We start from the raw sequence: 23,431 nt of genomic DNA on the forward strand, positions 1-23,431 counted from the left end.
TACAAGAAGCGCCTCAATTCCGATTGGCCAGGATGTGATGCGCCCTCAGCCAATCGTAATCCAAGCTGTACATGGGTCCTTTCAGGACAACGAACCGTGTAGAGACCACGTCTACGATTGGTCACTCCTCGGCAAGGATTTAATTTTGAATTTTTCTTTATGGTGTGGAAGAGGCTCCGACCCGAACTTCGTCTAGTCCTCAGACTTTTAGACTAGTAAGTGCAGGGACGATTCTTTGTTACCTGGTCCCATCTACCGTTACTCTAACTGTTGGTGTTTGGGTTGTTACGGCTGAAGGAGGTGGGTCTCGGGCTGGACTTGAGGGAGATGGAGTAGAAATGGGAAGGTTTGGGGCAGGACAAGAGCTCCGCTGGCAACATCCGAGCCACATTTTTATTAAACACTCTTACAATATATGTTTTGAAGCGATTGCCATTTGCTCAGTCTTCTTCGTTACTCTGCCTCTCAAAGTGGGTCCACATACTAGCGGCTTTAGCTTCTCTGGTCGCTAGTGGCAAATGCAAATTATAGGGGTGCATCCAATTTTACTGGATAAGAATATGTATTTAACCAAATGCTCTCCCCCGCGATTCTTCAGCACGTTTAAGTTTGTGGAGGAATGTTTTTTGACGGATAGTTTTACAATGTTCCTTGATGCAGAGTTACTTCCAACATCGATGTAAATGTGCACCCTTTTACTACATGCTAGTACCGTGCTGGGTAAAGAACCGGGGGGAAAAAAGCAATACTTCACAATAAAACAAAATTAACTATAGGAAATTGGCAGTAATCATGTCACAGTAATCAGGGTGAACCAACGGAGTTGGTAATGAAATTAAATTGACAAGGGGCAATTTCTGTGGGCTGAAAATGTGTTTTAGAACGTTGGTGATGAAATGGCAACTGTCATTTCCGCTGCTGCCGCGGCTTTAGAAGCGTTCCCAGCCGAAGAACTTTTCATGTACCTGATGGAGTTTTAACAGAAGCAGCAGTGTCAACTTAGGAGAAGACTAATTGTTATTATTCTGAGATGGGCTTGTGTAACCCAGGTTGGCAAGGAATTGGCTGAAGCAAAGGATAACCCTGAACTCTGAATCCCCCTGCTTCCCACCTCTGGGGTTCTGGGATTATAGGCCTGTGTGCCAACGCGACAGTTGATTTGGCACTGGAGATTAAACTCAGTGTCTTGTATGTGCGGTCAGCACTCTTCCAACTGAGCTAGATCGACCAATGTAATTCTCATTCTGCTATTTGCTAAATCTTTATACTTGGAAATTTTTGATCCACCCTTTAACTGTAAAGATATGATCTGGTTTGAATAACTAACCCCCCACACACACCCTAAAAGTATTAGACTTAGAGGATATTGCTTAAGTGAAAAGAGAATCACTGCTGACTGATAGTGGAAAGTGATGTTATCTTTCCTTTATTGGATAAAACATGTCATGGGGTCCCAGCACTTGGGAGGCAGAGGCAGGCGGATCTTTGTGAGTTCGAGGCCAGCCTGGCCTACAAAACAAGTTCCAGGACAGCGAGGACTGTTATATAGAGAAACCTTGTCTTGAAAAAAATTAAAAAAAAATGCTTGTTGCTATGTTGTAAGACTGAGGAAATAGATGAATAAAATGTAGGAAGGTGAGAAATCACACAACTGTAACCCTAACACTTAGAAGATGAAGGCAGAAATCAGGCATTCAAGGGCATCCTGGGCTACATCTAGTTTAAGGCCAGTCATGATTTTGTATGCCTTGTGTGCCTATAATCCTAGCATTTAGGAGCTGAGGCAGGAGGATCTTGCGTTCCAGACCATCCTGTGCTACATAACAAGACCCTGTCTCAAAAAAAAGAAAAATTTGAATCTTATAAATTTGATTGACATTTAACCAATAAGATGCTTTCACTTCACTGTTGCCTTTTGACCTGAGGGTTAGCTGCCAGGACTACACTGCTGATACCAAGGCTCTTCCCACTTTTTCCAACCTGTAAACGAAGTGGAGAGGCGTCCTCAGGTGCTGAGAAAGTATATGCCAATACCTATTTCCAAAAAGTGACCAAGTGAACAGAAGTGTAAGAATGACTGTTAACTTATCAGACACAGGGTCCCATTAGATGGCCGTGACCTGCTTGGAAGAAGCTATTAGCCCAGCTCGGCCTTGAACTCACATAGATCCATCTACCTCTGCTTCGCAAGTGTTGGTTTTAAGGTTGTGCACTACCACTCAGGGCCTTCATTGTGTGTTTCACTGACTTTTCCTATTCATATCTAAATCGGAAGCAGGCCATTTTCATGTCTGCTACTAGAGAAGTTCCTCAGGGATCAACAGCTAAAACTAGCAAAGCCCGTTTGGAGCTTCAGATCAAAGGAACCCAGAAGTTTTGTTTTGTTTTTGTTTTTCAAGACAGGGTTTCTCTGTAGCTTTGGAGCCTGTCCTGGAACTAGCTCTTGTAGATCAGGCTGGCCTCCAACTCACAGAGATCCCTCTGCCTCTGCCTCTCGAGTGCTGGGATTAAAGGCGTGCGCCACCAACGCCCGGCCAGAATTTTTTATATATCCAGAAAAGGGTATATGTTAAAACATAAATATATTAAGTAATATCTTTAGTGCTTCAAAATAACTGTCTTAAAACAGGTCTTTGATTTTGGATAATTGTATATAGCCTGTGTAAGTGACTATTGCCCCATAGTCTATTAAGAAAATTCATGGTCTCTGAAGACTTACAGGTCTGAGTTTTTATACTTTATTGTATTACATTAGGCATATAGCTAATTTAACCCTCAGCTTATTTTTGTATAAAACTAGGACTAAAATGCTCCTTGTCAGTTGAGGAGATTGAAGATTGACAGAGGAAAGGGGGAATGTACCCCACATTTAAGGGGGCATTTTATAAATGATTCCTCCCACTAGGACATCTGCCTGTCATAGTAGATGTTCATTTTGTCTTGCTGAATTGCAAGCCTATCTTTTTAATATCAAACTATAATCCACTACAGCCATTTTCCTACTGTAAGGAAAGGAATGGCTCAGTACTGTAGCCAGTTGGTAAAGTGTTTTCCTAGCATACAAGAAGCCTCAGTTTGGATCTCCAGCACTATATAACCCCAATGTGACATTGCCAGTCTCAAGGTAATGTCAACAGTCTAGGCAGAGGCAGGGGTCATTCTTAGCTTATAGGGGTCTAAAGGTCAGCCCGGGATACATAGGATCTTGTCTCAAAATGACTTTTAAAAAGGAGGGGGCATAGCTCAGTAGTGGAGCACTTGCCTGGACAAGGGCAAAGCCCTGGGTTTGGTCTCCAGCGGGGGAGGAGGAGGTTGCAGAGAATAAAAAATAATTCATTTGATTTCATCAATGAATACAACAAAAGCTGAGTGAGAGACTAGTGTAAATTCCAAGGAAGACTCTCCAGAGACACTTTAGATCTGAGTTTACATTTTCTTCCCAGAATGCTGATAACCTTTTTTCTCTCTGTTTTTTTGTTTTGTTTTGTTGTTTTGAGACAGAGTCTCACGTACCCAGGCTGGCCTTGAACTTACTCGATAGCTGAAGCTATCCTTGAATCCTGATATACCTGCCTTCAGTTTCCGAGTGGGGAGATTATGGGTGTGTACACTGTACCCAGCTTTTTAGGTGTTTTGGAGACAGAATCACTTTGAGGTGTTCGCCAATTCACAGTCATCTTTCTCCTTCAAATCCCATCCCCCAACACTGGTTTTAGAGGTTCGAACCAGCATGCCCACAACTACAATTTATTTCTTACTCAAGGTTGGAGAAGAAGGTAAAAATTGGAATAAACCAAAAATAACCACGATGATGTATATGAGGGTATATAATGGTCCTATATCTTAAGTCATAGAACTATGCCCTGAAGGCTTATACATTTTCTATATATATACATTATTCTTTAATAAAATATATATTTCAGGTACTGGAGAAATGGCTCAAAGTTAAGAGCACTAGCTGCTCTTCTTAAGGACCTAGGTTCAATTCCCAGCACCCACATGGCAGCTCACCGCCATCTGTAACACCAGTTCTCAGGAGATATGATGCCCTCTTCTGGCCCCTGAAGGCAGCAGGCCTGCAAATGGTATAAAGACAGACACACACAGGCAGGCAAAACACTCGTACATAAATTTTTTTAACTTTAATTTTTTCTCCACAGAAATCATGCCCAAGTTCAAACAACGAAGAAGAAAGCTAAGAGCCAAAGCCAAACGATTATTTAAGAAAAAAGAAGCCTCCCGAGTCCAGCCTAAGCTATTGACCCCTCCCCCTCCCCCACCCACACCAGAAAGGTAAGGTGGAATGGAGAACACAGGAAATATTAAATCTCATCAGCGTAGAGTTTCCAGTTCAGCCAATGATAATATAGCACGCCCAGTCAAATTTGAGTTGCATCCCCCAAGTAAATCATTTTTAGGCATGTCCCATGTAAAATTTGAAATGTGTCTATACTACAATGATTGCTGGCCATAGTAGTTCATGCTAACTGTAACCCCAGCACTCAGGAGGCTGAGGCAGGAGAATTGCTGAGAGCTGAAGGCTATATTGAGCTATACAGTGAGTTCCAGGCTATCCTGCACTATGGACTGAGACCCTCTCTCAAAAGGTTGTTGATGATGATAGGTTCTTTTTAGTTTTTTCAAGGCAAGGTTTCTCTGTGTAGGATGATAGGTTCGTTCTTACTTCATTGTTTTGTTTGAGAGAGCCTCTCTATCTCTAGTCCTGGCTGCCCTGGAACAGACTGTAGTCCAGCCTGGCCTTGAGCTTTTGGAAATTCTCCAGCTTCAACCCCTCCCCTATTTCTCCTCTAGTTGCTTGGCATGTACCGCCCCAAACAGCTGATTTTACTTTATTTTTGGAATGCTAGGGATTAAACTCGGGGTGTCGATCATGGAAATAAAAAACAAAACTAACAAACAAAACCTACCGCTGAGCTATACATTTAACTTGAAAGCTCTCTTTAATAAATAAATAAATAGAGTTGGGCTTGTAGCTCACACCTGTATTCCTGGTGGGAATGTTGTCATGGAGATAATGGCAGGTAAACCAGAGTTCAGATTTAGTCAGCATAGGGTACATAAACCCAATATCAAAAACTAAAAATTCATCAATCAGAGAGATGACTCAGTGATTAAGAGCACTTCCTGCTTTTCCAAGGGACCCCAGTTTGATTCCCAGCACTCAAATGAGCCAGCTCACAACTGCCTAAAACTCTACCTGCCAGACATCCATCCTCCTGCCTCTGCTTTCCGAGTGTGCACCACAATGCCCAGCCAAGACCTATGGTATTCTATTTGTTTTGTTTAATGTTTCTTCCACAGAGTGGTTACTTCTTCAACAGATGTACCCCAAAGCAGAAACTGGCTGAGACGACCTTGGAGCTTCAGATTTCCCAACGTCACTGATGTGCTAAGCCTTTGGACAAATAGAGCATGGTGCATGTACAATCACTGTCAGACCTGTGTAGCCCAGGTAAGGTTTTATCAACCCGTCCTCAGCAATACGTTTTTTGTTTTTGTTCTGCCATACTTAGTATTTATGTTCTTGTATGGTTCCTCGGCTTGACACATCCCCGAGGCTAATCTTGAATAGGATTAATTTGTGAGATTGCACCTGCCTTTGCTTACGTAAACTTCTGTGACACCGCTTTCTTCAGCATGCTGCTCATTAGATTCAGGCTTGTTTCTTTATGGATTTCAGAGTTTAGAAGTACTGAGAGATGCCATCTTCCCTTCCCGAGTCTACCACAGAGAACTTCACAGTCTAAAACAACAATTTTGTGTTTTGAAAAGTGACTTGTGCAAGCTCCAAGAAACACTGAAGGTTGGTGTTGCCACACAAACAAATCCAAAGAGTTTATCTGAAAAGACTATTACAATAGGAAAAGACTCTGGATCTGAGTTTGGTGATTTTTCTCAGATATCAGGCAGAAAGACTTCCTTCGGTGAAGGAAGAAGGCGAAAGGGGACACTGGAGAGATGGCTCCCCAGGTAAGAGAGTGTAGTGCTCATGCAAGGAATCAAGTTTGGGTTCTAGCCCCTACACTATGAGTCTTACAGCTGCAACCCCTCTGGCCTCCATAGGCACCTGTTCTTATGTATGCACAGGTACACACAACCATGTAATTAAAATCAAAAACTAATTTTTTGAATGTATATTAGGGACAATTAAAGATCTCAGCCACACAAACAAAATAGAAGTAGAAAAGGAATTTCAATGAGCAACGTTGAGCTTAATCAAATTGGGAAAAGAAAAAAAGCTAAAAAATATTGGGGAAGTTCGAGACCAGCCTGGTCTACAAGAGCTAGCTCCAGGACAGGCTCTAAAGCTGCAGAGAAACCCTGTCTCGAAAAACCAAAAAAAAAAAGAAAAGAAAAGAAAAATTGGGGAAAATGGACATTTTCTTTTACATTATTGAACATAAATTAATGAAACTTTAGTGGGGAAGCAGCAAAGGGAATGGCTATCAAAATTTTCATCTGGGGCTGGGGGAATGGAGACATGGCTCTGTGGTTAAAAGCACTTGCTGCTCTTGAAGATTATCCAGGTACCCAGCACCCACATTTGTTGGTTCAAAACTGCCTGTAACTCTCATTCCGGGAATCTAATGCCCTCTTCTGACCTTTTCAGGCATTTACACACATGGTGCACGTACAGACAAGCAGGCACACACACACACACGCACACACACATAAAACATAAAATGAATACATCTTTTAAAAGTCTTGTGTTTTCTGCAGAAAGTAGCTAGGTATCAGCTCAGTTGGTAGATGCTCAACTAGCATGCAGGAGGCCCCAGTACTATATAAATAAATCAGCCATGGTGGTATCCACCTCTGATCTTAGCATTTGGGAGGTCAAGAATGAAAGATTAGAAGTAAGGTCATCCCCAGCAACACAGGGACTTAAAGGCCAGCCTGGAATTCTTGAGACTCTGTCTCACAGAAATTGCTGTTAGCTGGGGATATAGTTCAATGGTAAAGCATTTTTGCCTGCCTTGTGCCACATTGCCCCCCAATGTGAGGGAAGAGAGAGTTTCAAGTAATAAATACTAACGTGCGATGAGTGTGTACATGTAATATTGATGCACCTGGGGGTGTAGTTCAATGACAGTCTGTCTGAAATGCACAGTATCCTGTATTCGATCATTAGCCTGGCAAAAAGCAACAAAAGAAGCAGGAGAGGCCAAGAATCCCCCTGCAGCCAGTGTCAACACTTTTCTTTAGGTGTGGTAGTTCATGGCTGAGGCATGAGGATTGCCCAGCAGACTCCACAGTGAGTCCCAGGCCACTCTGAGCTAGAGAATGAGACTCTGTCTCAAAAACCCAAACAACAAGAACATGGCATGAAATAAATTAAATATAGAGGTATAGAAAGAGATGGTGTTCAAATTCTATAGGATCCCTCATGTATGGTTAAAACATATAATATGATACTTTTCATCTGGGCCTGGGGATATGTGCTAATAGTCCCATCCACTAGGGAAGCTGAAGAAAAAGGATTAGTTGAGCCTTGGAGTTCAAGGCCAGCTTGGCTAATTAGCAAGATCCTCATCTCAAAATAGCTAATCAGCTAACTAGTTCATTAAGTCAGTGGACATATCCTTATGAGATATAGATACAGATATTCATGATACTTTTTTTGAAGGAATGAGGTTATCCTTTTATTTTTGGGTAACCATGATAAATGTAAGTTAGCGAGAAAGAGTTCCCCCGATAGTCCCTGTCTGTTCCCGAGGCAGGCATTACTTGAAATTCATGATACTTGTCCTTATACATAGGAACATATATTCAAATTATTACACACACACACACACATTTCAGTTGTGTGATCCTCACTGCTGGAAACAAGAACAAAAAACAAAGCCTGGGTGTGGTACGGTTGTGAGCTGCCCCATTTCCTCTGGGAAGGAAACCCAGTCCTCTGTAAGTGCTGCAAGCTTATACTCACCAAGCTTCTCTCTAGCCCCATGAGCAATGGAATTTTTGAAGTAAATTTGTTGTTGTCAGGAGTGATCATGGATTCCTGTAACCCTAATGCCCAGACGGATGAGGAAACAGTTTAACTTGAGTTTAAGGTCATTCTGAGTGAATTCCAGGCCAGCCTGAGCCAGAGTGTGAAATGTCTTAAAAAGAAAGGAAGAAAGGAAGGGAGGAAAGAGAAAAAACCCAAACACACACCACCAAATTAATCTATTGTTCATATGTCAAATATGATATCTTCCAGACCATCTCAGAAAATTCTTCTTATTCAAGCCGTTGTCATGCGTGTGGTGTGAGTGATAAACTTACAAACGTGCCTGCCTGTGCTCCAACAACCCCTGGAGAATCCCGAACTGTACCTCCTCCCACACTGCCACAGCCAGCCAGTCATCCTCCCCCTCCCCCTCCTCCTCCTCCCCCTCCTCCCCCTCCTCTTCCTCCTCCTCCACCACCCCTAGCACCTTTGCTGCGCAGAAAACCTGGCACTACTAGAGCACTTCAGGTAAGAAACAGTCAGGAACAGTGTGTTTTAGTTAGACTGCTATAAAGCCAAACAGCCTTTCAAGGCTGAGCCCAAGGCCTAGTTATGAAGGCTGTATTTTGTGCTGATTCTGTATCTTAATTCTGTTAATTGTTCTGATTTTAGTTATGTTTTTTTTGTTGAGTTTTTGGGGGGAGGGTTGAAGTTTGGTTTTGCTTTTAGATGTAGTCTCATCATGTTGCCCAAGCTAGTCTTGAACTGTTAGGCTCAAGAAATCCTTCGGCTTTAGCCTTCGAGTAGCTGGCATTACCGGTTTCTGCCAATGTAATGTAATTATTGGGGTTTTCTTGTTCCTTTGTTTTGTTTTGGGCTTTTGTTGCTGGAAGTTTTTGTTTATTTGTTCTCTGAGACTGGATCTTGATTTGTACCCTTGACTGACGGAGAACTCGCTATGTAGAACAGACTAGCTTCGAACTTTTGATCTTTTGCTTCAGCTTTTGAGAGGCTTGAACTGTAGTCCACAAAATATACATACATACACACACACACACACACACACACACACACAAACCACTATACCTTGCTCCAGTTAGTGTCCATTTTCAAAGCTTTATTTCCAAGGCTAGAACATCTATCTAATCCTAGTGCTGGGGAGGTACACCTAGAAGGATCTGAAGTTCAAGGTCATCCTTGGTTACATAGTTGAGTTTATGGCGATATTGGGAGTGTGAGATCAGTCTCAAAACAAACATACAAAGAAGATTCTGGTGCAGAGGAACTGGAGAGGTGGCTCAGCAGGTAAGAGCACTTACTGCTCTTGCAGAGGACTAGGGTTTGGTTCCTAGCACCCATACAATGAGACTCAACTATCTATCACTTTTGTTCCAGGAGATCTGACATCCTCTTAGAGACTCCAAAGGCAGAGACATGGATGTCATGCCCATACATAAATGCAGTCCAAACACAACTGTACATTAAAATATATAAACTTTTTTAATTTTAAAATTATGTTATCTTATGTGAATGGGTATTTTGCTTGCTTATATGACTCTCTACCATGTACATGCCTGAAAAGCTCAGAAGAAGGTGTTGGATTCCCTGGAACTGGAGTTATAGGAAGTTGTGAATCATGGGTAATGTGAACAGAACTAGGTCCTCTGTAAGTACTCTTAACCACTGAGTCATCTCTCCAGCTCGAAATAAAAAATTTTAAGGTACTCTGGCACCACTCCACCCACCCACACCTACACCATCACCCTCTCATACCCCTGTCATTCTTGCTTGCCCGCATAGAATGTGTTTAATCCCTAGGGTAAATGAGAGTTAACTTTAGAAGAGTATGGTGGAAAAGCAAAAATTATAAATAAATAACAGTAACGAGTTAACTTTCAACTCTGAATCTTTACAAAGTAAACTTGGGGGCTGGAGAGATGGCTCAGAGGTTAAGGGCACTGGCTGCTCTTCCAGAGGTCCTGAGTTCAATTCCCAGCACCCACATGGTGGCTCACAGCCATCTGTAATGAGATCTGGTGCCCTCTTCTGGCCTGCAAGCAAACATCCAGACAGAATGCTGTATACATAATAAATAAATAAATCTTAAGAAAAAAAAAGTAAACTTGGATTTGGGTTTCACTAGATGTCCTGATGCCCATTTTAATTCAAACCTCTCCGTGTATTTTAAGTCTGAACCGTTAAAGAAAGATGGACCCATGCATATAACAGTTAAAGATCTACTCACTGTAAAATTGAAAAAGACACAGAGTATTGAAGAAAGGAAGAAGGTAAGAGGACACTGCACATGCAAGGCCTTCTTCCTTTGGGACTTGGGGGGGTGTATGTGTTATATTTGTGTGTTTGTGGGTGCATGTGTGGAGACCAGAGGTAATACAGGGTGTCTTTCTCTCTTTCCACTTTACATTTATTTATTGTTTATTTCCTGGCCGTGCTGGGACTTATTCTTTTTTTTTAATTTAAATAAACCAGACTGGTCTCAAACTCAGAGATCCACCTGCCTCTGCCTCTCAAGTGCTGGGATTAACACTATGAACACTATACCAACTAAGCTCTCTCCCAAGTTCACAGGTGTGTTTTTCTTGCTACTTAACCCAGGCCAGCTTCAAATCCTTGAATACCTCATACCTAAACCTCACAAGTGTTAGAAACATGGTGTCTTGCCTTGCATCTTTTTTAACCTGATTGTTCCTTTGGGAAAATATGGTAAACCTGTGTATCAGAGTCATTCTGTTGAGGCTGAGTATACATTCAATGACAGAGCATTTGCCTAATATGTATGAGGCCCTAGGTTCAATCTCCAGTACTAAAAATATAAAAATAAATAGGCTGGAGAGATGACCCAGTTGGTAAAGTGCTTGCCACACAAGCTTGAGGGCCTGAGTTCAGATCCCCAAGACCCATGTTTAAAAAAAGCAGCCCCACATACGCTCCTAACACTGGAGAGGTGGAGACGGTCATCCCCAAAACTCCCTGGCTATCAGGCCTAGCCAGTCTGTCAGCTCCAGGCTCAGTAAAAGACCCTGTCTCAAAATGATAGTGAGTGATAATGCAGATGCCTGGCATTGACCCCTAACCTCCATGCACATACTTACACACTCATGCACAAAACCATGGATACACACTTGCATCATATACACCCATACACACCTCACCTTTAAGATGGACACAATGGTGCACACTAATGATCCTAGCACTTAGGAGGTAGTGGCAAAGAATCAGGAGTTCAGAGTCCTCCTTAGATACACAGGGAGTCAAGAGACCAGCCGGAGAGACATACTAAAGATAGAAACACACTAGATAGGTGTGGTGCCTCCTGCCTTTAATCTTAGCACTTAGACTGAGGCAGGAGGATTTCTTAGAACTCAAGGCCACACAGTAATGAGTTCCATGCCCGCCTGGTCTAACCGATGGGATCCTGTCTAGTAAAGCACAAGGGGGAGGAGGGGTGAGAGAACACCCTTGACCTTTGAAATAAAGAATGGAACCGTGGAAAACATACACTCTGGCAGTCAAACATTTGCTGTTTTGGTGTGTTTACTTTAGAATAATATTTGAATATGTGTCTTTAATGTCTCGTTTTGTAATTAAAGCTTGTACAATCGCCACCAGAGCAACGGAATCCACTAGTTACTGTCTCTGATCTGCAGCGTATTACTCTGAAGCCCAACTCCAGGGTGTCAGCAACACGGGTTAAAAATGTCCTAATGTAAGGAATTGCACATTATTATGCTCCATTGCTACTTAAAATGCTGATTTTTCTTTTGCTTCTTTTTAAGATTTCAATGTAATTTATTATTGTTGAATGTGTATGTTGGGTTGGGGAACATGTACACATGCCACTGCCCTTGTCTGGAGGTCAGAAGACAATATTGTGGAGTTGGTCTCGCCTTTCACTATTACATGAATTCTCAGGGACCAGACATTGGCCGTTGGGCTTAGGCAGCAAGGGTCTCTACCCACTGAAACATCTCACTGGCCCCTTTTGGGGCCATTTTTAACTTTTTGTTTAATGATGTTTGTTTGTCTCAAGACAAGATATCTCTATGAAGCCCCTGCTGTCCTGGAACTTGATATTTTGACCAGACTGGCCTCGAACTCACAGAGATCTGCCTGACTCTGCTTCCCAAATGCTGTGGTTGAAGGCATATGCCACTACACCCTGCTGCACTTTTAACTTTTAAAATTACGTATGCTCACTGTAGAAAAAATTGAAACCTACAGAAAAATTCAAGAGAAAAACAAAACTCACATGTAATTTTTTTTTTTTTTTTTTTTTTTTTTTTTGGTTTTTTTTTCGAGACAGGGTTTCTCTGCAGATTTTTTAGGACATGTAATTCATTTAACTCCCAACCTAAGTTCATCCTGTCGTTAGAGACAGCTGCTGATAACATATTGGATGATTTTTTGTTATTGTTATTTGTTTAATTTTTATAATTCTAGTCTTTTTTTCTGAGCATTCATTCTTTATTGCCTGCCCCAAGAGGCTGTCTATTATATGACATATCACTGACTTAATAACAAATTTGAGGCAAAAATAAAATATTAACAAGACTTTTTTTAGCCACGTGTGATGGCACATACCTATAATCCCAACACTCAGGAAGTGGGAGACAGGATGATCAGGAGTTCAAAGTTGTCATCAGCTACAATAGTGAGCTCAAGGCCAGCCAGAGCTACGTGATACCCTGTTTAAACAAACAGTCAGTTTTCAAACTTCCAGTTTCAGGGCTGGTGAGATGGCTCAACAGGTAAAGGTGTTTGCTGCCAAGTCTAAAGACCTGAGTTTAATCCCTGGGATCCATGAGGTGCATAGAGAGAACCAAATCTAAATTATTCTCTGGCCTTCACATATGAACTCTGGCACGAAGACACACAAGCACGTGTGCAAGCGCGCGCGCGCACACACACACACACAAACACTTTTTGTTTTTAGATTTCATTAACCTCTCTCTGACTCCTGATTATGGGTACAATGTAACCAGATCCCTATGCACCCTCTGCCATGTCTTTCCAACATGGTGGACGAATTCAGTTCTTTTTGTCCTTTGATTTTATTTTTTTTCCCCAGACAAGGTTTCTCTGTGTAATAGCCCTACCTGTCCTGGAACTTGCTCTATAAACCAGACTGGCTTGCACTCACAGAGATCGGCCTGCCTCTGCCTCCCGAGTGTTGGGATTAAAGGTGTGCGCCACCACTACCTGGCCACAGCTTCTATTTTTTTTTTAATGTGACAGAAATAACTACTTTCTAGGAGCTTGCCTATAAAACTGACCTGTTTTTGGAAAAGTGGTGAAATCTGGAAAGTTTTAATTTTTATGTCATTATTCTCAGTACTCCCGGCAAAAGCCAAATAGATCTGCGGAAACTGCTGAGGAAAGTCGATGTAGACAGGTAAGTCTCTTCTTCTTGTGTTTTCTAAAACAGTTTGAAAAGTGGAATTAAAGCTGTGGAGAGGCTGCCTCAGAGCTTAAGAGCACTGCCTGCTCTTCCAGAGGTCCTGAGTTCAATTCCCAGCATGCACATGGTGGCTCACAACCATCTGTAATTACTTTTGGTGCCCTCTTCTGGCACGTAAGCAAACATGCCAGAACATGGTACACATAATAAATAAATAAATAAATAAATAAATAAGAAAGATTTTTAAAAAGAAAAGCAAGGATAAAGCACAGCTCTGATATTTTTCACGCTATTCCAGGAGCCCAGGTGGGACCCCTCTTACCAATAAAGAAAATATGGAAACAGGAACTGGACTGACTCCAGTCATGACTCGGGCCTTAAGGAGAAAGTTCCAGGTGAGTCTGTGAAAGCTAAAATCCAAACTGAGTCCTCGGTTTGTTTTCCTGAACAGTAATTTATGTGAGTGCTGAGAGTATAGCCAGCATGCATGGTGCTTGGCTTAGTCTGGAAGGAGGAGGGGGGAGAGAGGGAGGATAAGCTAATTTATTTAGAAGCACAGTCTATTTATTTATATATTTTGAAGGATATTCTCACTATGTAGCCACCAGACTGACCTAAAGTACATAATCTTCCTGACTCAACTTCCCTAGTTCTAGGATAATAGGCATGTCCCACTACCTAAAGTAACTCTCGTAGTAACTAATTAATATAATAGGGGCTCAGAGGTTAAGAGTGCATACTGTTCACCACGTGGTGGTGTTTCCTTCAAACCCAGCACTTGGGCAGGCAGATCCCTGAGTTCAAGGCCAGCCTAGTCTGCAGAGTGAGTTCCAGGACAGCCAGGGCTACATGGAGAAACCCTGACTTGGGGAAAAAAAAGAAAAGGAGGAGGAGGAGGAAGGAGGAGAAAGAGGAAGAAGAGGAGGAGAGGAGGAGGAGGAAGAGAGGAAGAAGAGAAGGAGAAGGAAGAAGAGGAGGAGGAGGAGGAGGAGAAGAAGAAAAGCAGCAGCAGCAGCAGCAGCAAAAGCAAAAAGAGGCTGGATGTGTAACCCAGTGGCAGAGCCCTCACCTAGCACGTGGGACACCCTGAGTTCAGCTTCTAATGCAGCAAATGCAAACAAACGAATCAAAGAATGATCATTTTTCATTATGTATGCTTCCCAAAATGCTTTAACTATTTGGTATTATAAAATTCTGTGAAGAAAAGCTGGGTGGTGGTGGCACACACCTTTAGTCCCAACCCTCAGGAGGCAGAGGCAGGCGGATCTCTGTGAGTTTGAGGCCAGCCTAGTCTACAAAAGCTTGTTCCAGGACAGGCTCCAAAGCTACAGAAGCAGGCAAGTGTATGGGAAGAGGAAGCAAAGGATGGGAAAAGAACAGGAGGAGGTCCTAGGCACTGCTCTGTTCAGCTGCACCCAAGCCCTTCCTATCTGTTCCTTACTCCAAGGGAAAAGGGATGCTTCCTTTGTGAGCATACTACTTCCTGGTCAAGCCTTGGTCTCCCCACAGCTTCCAGAAGAGATTCTGTGTATGCAAGTGTATCTGATGCCTGCAGGAAACCTGGCTGTCATTGGCTCTCTGGCAATCTATTCTACTCCAATAATTCTCAGCTTGGTTCCTACAACCCATGTTTCAACGTTCTCGAGGTTGTTTGGAATGTGATTATCTAGTAGAGTTGACTGGCAACTTGACAGGCTCTAGAATCAGAACCTTGGGGTCTGTGTGTGTCTGTGGTGGAGTTTCCAGATGAGTAGTTCTCAACCCTTTACTGCATTCCTCAGCTTATAGTGACCCCCATTCATAAAATTATTTTCAACGCTACTTCACAACTGTAATTATGCTACTGTTATGAATCCTAATGTAAATATCTATGTTTCCCTGCTGTCTTAAGTAACTCCTATGAAAAGGTCATTCAGCTCCCAAGGGGGCAGTGACAGGTTGAGACCTGCTGGTCTAGACTAAGTTAACTAAGTGAAACGGCCCACGCTAAAGCCATGCAGCACCATCTATGGGTCGGGGCCCTGCTCTTAATAAAAAGGAGAGAATGAGCTGAGCACCAGCATTCCTGTCTCAAAAAACAAAACCAACAACAAAAAACAACAACAACAACAAAAAATTCTGTGAAGAAAAACTATTTTTGCTACACGGCTAAGATTATCATTTCCCCTTTGTTAATGAGTATCTGATGGTTTAATTCCCTTTGCTGAGAATTTATCAAGTACTTCCTGTATCGTGAGGGCCATGCTAAAGTAATTACCGGGATTAGAGTGTAGAAAAGGCCTCCACAGATCTGCTGCCCTGAACCTTTCAGTCCAGTGAACCAAATAATCCCTTCTTGTCTCATCCCCTAGTAAGTGCTGTTAAGGAAAGGAACAAGGTTGTGTGGAAACCCAAAACAGGAAATGACCTAGCCAAGATGGTCTAGCCTGGGAGATTTCCATAGGTGATGATTCAGGCAGAGACAATTAAAGAATGAATAGGAGTGAACAAGGAAAGGGTTATCCTACCATAAATGTCAGAGAGGAGAAAGATCTAAGCCCCAGGAGAACAGTGTCTCATCCTGCCAGGCATAATGACCTATACATCAATCTGAAAAGTGACAACGTGGCAGTCTCTACACCAGGCCTGACAGGTGCTAGGCAGGGTGGAGATATAAGTCTGGCTGCGCTGTGCACTGTTAAAGGGAAAGCCTTCTCCATCATCAGTTGCTTGATGAGCCCCACGAAAAGCAAGGAGGGTGACTAGCCTTGATCTCCTCTTTTCCCACCTGTTTGTCTTAGTCTTCCTGATATCCTGTATTACTGGATCAGAAGAAAAGCCATCTCCTGCCTCCGCTGTTGGAATGCTGGGTCTTGATTGCTGGCCTTTGTGGCTTTGAACACTGTAGTTCCTTCTTCCTGTGGGGCAGAAGTACCACGGACTCCTAAGATAAAGGGAAGGCCTTAGCCACTTCCTTTCTCTGTTAGCGCAAGAACCCTTGCTATCCTTGACCCACACAATAGCTAGTATGGTATACCAGGAACCATGGAAACAGATGAAAATATAATAATAATAATAATAATAATAATAATAATAATAATAAACAACTCACATGTTGTACAATAGCAAAAATCACAGATGAAATTTTTGCCTTATGTTATATTACCAAAAATGCACTTAGGAAGATCTCCAGTAAGGTTGTTAAAGAGTGGCTTTCCCCACCCAGCCCTTATGCTTCCATTAACTGAAAAGCAAGTCTGCCTAGAGTTTGCACCCAGGCACAGGTGACAGTAATTTGACCACAGAGGGCTTTCTTTATATGATAGAGCCAGGTGGTGGTGGCACATGTTTTTAATCCCAGTGCTCAGGTGGCAGAGGCAGGTGGATCTTGATGAGTTCGAGTTCAGCCTGGTTTACAGAGCGAGTTCCAGAACAGTTGAGGATATCCAGAGAAACCCTGTCTAGAAAAACAAAAAAGAAAAAAATACTTATTTTTATATAAATATATTGCCCCCCCCCCCCCCCCCCCCCCCGCCAGTCTCAAGTAGCCGTGTAAATAAGGTTTACCTACAATGAACTCATTTTTCTTGTAAGTTTGTCTTCTTATTTTTATTTTTCTTAGCTGAGGACCAAACCTAGGACCTTAAAATTGCTCAGCAAGCACTCTACTTTGAACTATATCGCAGCCCAAAAGAACCAGCTTCTGGGCTACAAGCAAGGCTTGAAAGAAAGGTCCACAGCATCGTGAAACTAAGGAAAAATGCACACTGACACCTGTTCTCATGGGTTCCTTCTTTATTCTCTCATGTCGCTCTCACGATGCTCCTTTGTTCCCCTCCCTGCTTTCTCTGTCTCTCATTCCAGCTCTATCTTTGCTCTGGATGTTTCCCTTCTAGGTCTCTCATCCATGCTGTTATCCTTTTCTCGTGATGGCTCTCTCCTGATGTTCCACCAGTTTCTGCACGCTGCTCCTTTGTTCTCAAGCTTAAATACCTACAAGATCTTTCAGGCATTGCCTTTTAAGGTCACATTATATTTCTAAGAAAATGATAAGAAACGGAGTCCTTCCAACAGCTCACAGTGCAATAAATCCAGATAAACTGTCACAGAGCAAGGAAGAAGCACTTTCTTTCTGTCAGCTCCCTAATCAGTGGGCGGCAACCACAGCTGCAAAAGGAGAGGTCTTTTTGTTGTCTCTAGAGGTGGTCTTATAAAACTAAACTACTAAGGATTCTAAGAGGAGTGAGGAAATTGTGTGCTATATCCTACACTTCCAAGTGTATAAACATTTTATTTATTTATTTATTTATTTATTTATTTATTTATTTATTTATTTATTTATGGTTTTTCGAGACAGAGTTTCTCTGCAGCTTTAGAGCCTGTCCTGGAACTAGCTCTTGTAGACCAGGCTGGTTTCGAACTCACAGAGATCCGCCTGCCTCTGCCTTCCGAGTGCTGGGATTAAAGGCGTGGGCCACCACCGCCCGGCTGTATAAACATTTTAAACTAACATTTTGTGATTAGCAATCGTAAAAGGCTGGGCTTCCTTAGACTGGAGACTGTTTACAAAGAGCGGTGTGTAGTCGGAGAGAGTGCAGTGCTGAGCTGGGCTGAGAGGTCCCTCGAGCTGCAGGGCAAGGGTGGAGGCACAGGCACAGATAAGCTCACTTAGCTCTCTCCAAGGCACAGTGACATTAAAAGCATTTTAAATCTTGAAATATATTTTTTTCTGTCCTCCATGTAACCCTTGGCCATAAAAAGGGAGACTTGTAACTCTTTCTCAAGGCTACGAAGTTAGTTTATATTTTGTAGCCCTGGCTAGTTTCCTGTGGCAACTGAAAAAAGCCACTAAAACTGAGGCAAGACTTTGTCCAGAGAGTTAATTACTGTCCTCTGGCACCACAATTAAGTTGCTTTGCACTATTTACCTTGACACAACAAATCAGACAGCTGGCTATATATCCTTGTAAATAAGATTGTATTTTTCTGTGAATAGTTTATCTTAAAACCCATTAGCAAGGCACCTGGTCTAATCCAAAGCTACTTTGAAGTTTTATATCTGTTAATAGTATACAGCTATCTTGGCAGCTAGGGAAAATACTTAAACTTAAACTTTGTTTTCTTAAACTTTGTTCCAGATAGTTCTTAATGGAAACTTACAAGCCCTGACTTAGGTAGCATCTTTTTGTATTTATTTTATTAATCAAAACTCTGTATAGGCTAACATTATTAATATTAATTAGACAATACATATAAGGAGGAGCCACCTTCTTAACAATCCACAGATAAAAATGTCCAATAGATTGGAATTGTATTCATGAGATACACACACATTAGATACAGACTGTGGGGAATTCCCCATAGCCCCTCGGGAAAGAATGCAGTTGAGTACATGCAAAATTACAGACAGAAGCAAAAGACATTCTAGAGCCTGTATTTCTTGCAGGCCTTGCAAGATGAGATTCCTCCATCAGAAGTTATCCCTGGTGAATTGACACCTTGAATATTAATTGCTACCTTCTGTAATAAATGATAACAGCTCTCAGCAGAGCTAAGTCTCCAGCTGCCGGAATTCATTTTCATTTTTGTTTTTTTAGACAGGGTCTTACCTTGTAACTCTGACTGACTTGGAACTTGCTACCTAGACCAGGCTGGCCTTAAACTCCTGTCTGCAATTAAAGGCATGGACTACCACCCCAGCTGCAATCCATATTTCTCACTTGAACATTCCTTTGGGAAACAGGAAGTCCACAGTTAGTGCAGCAGCTTCATTATGTCCTTCCTGCTCTTTAGTCTTTTACTTTTGTTTAGTTTTGTTGTTATTGTTTGGTTGGTTTTGATTTTGAGGCAGACTCTCACTATGTAGCCCAGGCTGGTCACAAACTTGTAGCAGTCCAGCCTCAGCCTTTCAAGTGCTGGGATTCCAGACACAAGCGACCATTTCCTCATCGCTTCCATCCTTGATGCATGTTTTTATCCTCACGGTGCACAATGGCATTGCTTCCTGTGGACATATATTCACATCTCAGGCGAAAGGAAAAAGAACACGTACAAAAGCCTTGTTAGCTTCTGTTTGTATCAGGAAAGCTGGGGAAGGCAGCTAGCAATGCTAATGCTACCTTGCATAAAGCATCAAGGCTTTGTTGAAGGAAGAAGACCTGTGTTGGTCATAGGAACATCACTCATGTTATAACTGTGACTTTCTTTTACATAGCTGGCTCACCCTAAAAGCCCAACTCAGTCTCTGCCACTTCAGACAAGCAGCTTCGATGAACAAAACTGAGGCCAGCTCTGCCTGACTCCAAGGAGGAATCCACACGATGACAGATCAAACCCCCTAAATTTTAATGTACTAAAATATGTATAGCTCTATGAATGTAATTCTACTTGAAGAATCAGAGTGAGTATGTATGAAACATACACACATTGTGACATAAAGAGAGAATTTAGATATATTCTGATGATTATGATAGTAATCTGCAAAGTAATGTTTACCCTGGAATTAGCCAATTTAGGTTAGAGTCGCTGTTCAGATTTCATTTCATAGGGGCTGACAGCATGGTTTAATGGGCAAAGGCATTTACCAAGAGCCCAGATGGAGGGAAGAAAGAACTCTCACATATACGCTATGATATGTGCTTCCTTCAACACACCAAGTTAATAAATTTGTTAAAAATAGTATTAATGGTATAACTAGTTTATTATATAAATATAGTTCTGACATTAAGAAAATAGTGTGAGTACTAGAGAAAATGGCTCAGCAGTTAAGAGCACTCCAGCTTTTGCAGAGGACCCAAGTTCAGGTCCCAGCACTCAATTGAAGTGGCTTACAAATGCCTATAGTTCCAGAGCCAAGCGATTCACCGGCTTCTTCTGGCCCAGACTGGCACCTGCGCTCACATGTACATAGGCACACAGACACGTAACTAAGAATATAAAATTTTAAAAATAGAGAACATAACCTGGTTCCCGCTCATATAAGGCTGATTCATTCATTGCTACAAACTTGATTCATAAAGTAAGACCCTCTAGTTGGGCATAGTGATACATGCTTTCAATCCCAGCACTTAGAAGACAGAAACCTGAAGTTCTTGGGAATTTGAGGACAGTCTGGTCTATATAGTAGTTTCAGAACAGTCAGAACTATACAGAGAGACCCTGTCTTAAAGTAAATAAGCAAGTAATTTAGAGGGAAAAAAAGAAAACAATTCAATGTGACTTGAAAAATTCGGAAGGACCCTGTGTTTGCTTGAAATGAAGTCTTAAATTATAGCCCAAGATGGCCTGGAACTCATGGAAATCCTCGGTTCTCAACCGGAATCACAGGGGTGAGCTACCACATGTGGCTAGAAGGTAATGACACATTGCTAAAATGACATGGCCCCTTAGGCAGCTGGTTTCATCTGGCTCACTGAGACACTTTTTTCTTCTTCTTTTTGGGGCTGAACCCAGGGCCTCACAACATGCTAAGTACACGTACCCTGAGCTATATTCTCAGCCTTGTATTGTCTACTTTTTATATCTACTGTCCATTTTCCTGTAGTCAAATAAATTTTTATTGATTTTAGCATGAAACTTCTGTTTTCCAGAATGCCTTACCAAGGATTCTCTGTGGTCCACGGTGGTTTTACCAAGAAGCTGACTTCCTGGTCCTTACCAGTCTGGGTATTCCCTGGCAATAATGATGTGTCTCTCACTGATCTTCATTCATTCTTGCCAGTCTAGAGTGTCACGTTTAGCAAATAAGAATATAAGATACTTAATTAAATTTGAATTATAGATAAGCCACAAATAAGCTTTAAGTATAAATCTGTCCTACTAAACAAATATTTGAGTATTACAGATCAAACTCAAGTCCATGTACATGCTGACTAGTAGAAATATCTCCTTAATACTGAATAAGGAGCACTTACATTTTTTAAAGTGTATTTAGGTCTTTGCAGGGAATATAATACTTGTCTAGAAGGTTCATAGCCCTGGGTTCAATCCCCATTACTAATACACATGCACGCACACACACATACACACACACACACACACACACACACACATATAATGGTTAATCTCAGTTGTCTATTTCCTATTATCTGTAATCACCTGGGAGATGGGTTTTCTTAGACATTATCTGGATTAGGTTAATTGAGGTGGATGACCTACCCTCTGTGGGTGGCACCATCCCCTAAGCAGGGATGCAATGTGACCAGCTGCTTCAGGCTCCTGCTGTCTTGATCCCCTCCCTCCTTCCAGGTGGAGTGTATGGTAGAGCTGTAAGCCAAACAAACCCTTCCTTCCTAAATTGAGACAGGCATGTATTTCATCACAGCATCTAGAAGAGTAACTAATAAATAATCATCTGTACATATTTATGTGTTATTGTTTGCCCAAAATTCACATTTAACTGAGAACTTATATTTTACTTAGCTACCTTATTTGTCCACCCCCAAGAAGTTGCAGTTTATTCTGGGATCCCACAGTTGACTACACAGATCTTCTTGGCAGTGACCACTGTGTCGTGTCAGCCAGGATCCTATCACATCCATTCTAAGCAGACTAGATGGGTAATTCCCATAAAGTGAGTTGACTTGGGGTGCAGAAGTAGCTGTCTTTTTCTCCAGGGCAGAGGGCTCTCAGGGCTTAGAGCATGCTAGGCAAGTGCTTCCACCACTGAGCCATACCATCAGTTCCAGGGTCACCTCTCCTGGCTGTTATCCACCCCTACACTTCCAAGGATAAAGGCAATGGCCCCCTTATCCATTAAAAACAAAAAACCCCAAAGACTTCAGATGTTCACTCAACTTTCTAGTCTGATAGGAAGAGCCGCAGAGATAACAGCCTTAACATTTTAGTCTTCCAGTTCACTGTACCTCTAAAAGGTAATTTAGCAGTCCTCTAAAAATTCCTGGAGGGTTTTGTTTAATTTTTTTGGTTCTAAGGATTGAACCAGAGCCTTGCACATGGTAGGTTAGAAACCCAACACTGAGTTATAGCTCCATGTCAAATCTCTATATTTCCATTGAATGACATTACTCTGAGAAGTCAAATCATGTCAGAAGGTCACCAGACTGGAACACACCTTGAGGCAGTCCTACTTATGAGATCCATATTTATTTTTGTAATACAGAAATATTATAACTAGAACCAGCTAGACGGTTGTTTGTGGTTTGTTGAGCCAGGTTTTCATATAGCCTTTTCTGTTCCAGAACTATTTAGCTGGGGATGACCTTGAACTTCTGATCTTTCCTCCACTTGAATGCTGGGATTAAGACAGTACCACCAAGTCCAGCAGAGCTTTTTTGAAAACCTGCTAGCTAGTTTGGTATTATGTAAAAATAAGGGAAATGATCACTGAAAATAAAGAATTCATAATAAAATGGTATTTTGTGGGGCACTTATAATGTTTACAACATTAATAAACCGATATACACTGTACCAGTGTAACTGAAATAACTTAATAATTCTTATGGCATAGAAGGTTCATTTAATAAAAATAAAATAGCTAGGCTGGACATAGTGGCTTCTGACAGTTATCCTAGCTACTTGGAAGACTGCTGTGGAGAGAAATGTAAGTTCAAGGCCAGCAGTCAACCTGGACAACTTAGTGAGAACCTGTCTCAAAAAATAGAAATTTTATAGGTAAAATATTTACAAAGCTGCTATTGCTGTTGTATCAGTATTAAAATGTACCCTACGTAAATTGTTTACTAATTTTTATTTTAGAGTTTATATGCTTTTCATTGTAACCACTTGAGTACTCTGCACATTGTATACTTTATTAAACTACTGCTTCTCATGAGCTTCCAGTATTTATCTTGTCTTGCTTGTTTTAGGACTGGGTATCTCTATGTATTCTTGACTGACTTGAAGCGCCTTATTCACAAAGATTCACCTGCTAGGCGTGCACCTCCACACCACATTTTAAACTTTAAAAAAAAAAGAAATTTTTTTGACCCCGGTAGTGGTGGCACACACTTTTAATGACAGCACTGGGGAAGCAGAGGCTGGCGAATCTCTGTGAGATCAAGGTCAGCAAGGTCTAAACAGTGAGTTCCAAGACAGCCAGGGCTACACAGAGAAAC

At 41.8% G+C, this 23,431-nt stretch overlaps 1 protein-coding gene across 1 annotated transcript; it reads left to right on the top strand.

Moving 5' to 3' along the window:
* Positions 1-83: 83 nt before the first annotated feature.
* On the top strand, positions 84-21,631 carry Prr11 (proline rich 11). The gene is made up of 10 exons (XM_038327860.1): positions 84-215; positions 4,161-4,293; positions 5,323-5,473; positions 5,702-5,824; positions 8,228-8,485; positions 10,147-10,245; positions 11,569-11,684; positions 13,311-13,370; positions 13,675-13,771; positions 19,570-21,631. The coding sequence occupies exons 2-10, from the start codon at positions 4,166-4,168 to the stop codon at positions 19,636-19,638; spliced, it is 1,101 nt and encodes a 366-aa protein (XP_038183788.1). The 5' UTR covers positions 84-215; positions 4,161-4,165; the 3' UTR covers positions 19,639-21,631.
* Positions 21,632-23,431: the final 1,800 nt, after the last annotated feature.

This window comes from Arvicola amphibius, chromosome 4 (genome assembly GCF_903992535.2).
Source record: "Arvicola amphibius chromosome 4, mArvAmp1.2, whole genome shotgun sequence".
Classification (NCBI taxonomy): Eukaryota; Metazoa; Chordata; class Mammalia; order Rodentia; family Cricetidae; genus Arvicola; species Arvicola amphibius.

Excerpts from the sequence above, each read along its gene's own strand:
- Prr11 (XM_038327860.1), top strand. The coding sequence starts at position 4,166 with ATGCCCAAGTTCAAACAACGAAGAAGAAAGCTAAGAGCCAAAGCCAAA. Across the intron at positions 5,474-5,701 it reads GTCAGACCTGTGTAGCCCAG|AGTTTAGAAGTACTGAGAGA; the intron begins GTAAGGTTTTAT and ends TATGGATTTCAG. Across the intron at positions 11,685-13,310 it reads CGGGTTAAAAATGTCCTAAT|TACTCCCGGCAAAAGCCAAA; the intron begins GTAAGGAATTGC and ends CATTATTCTCAG.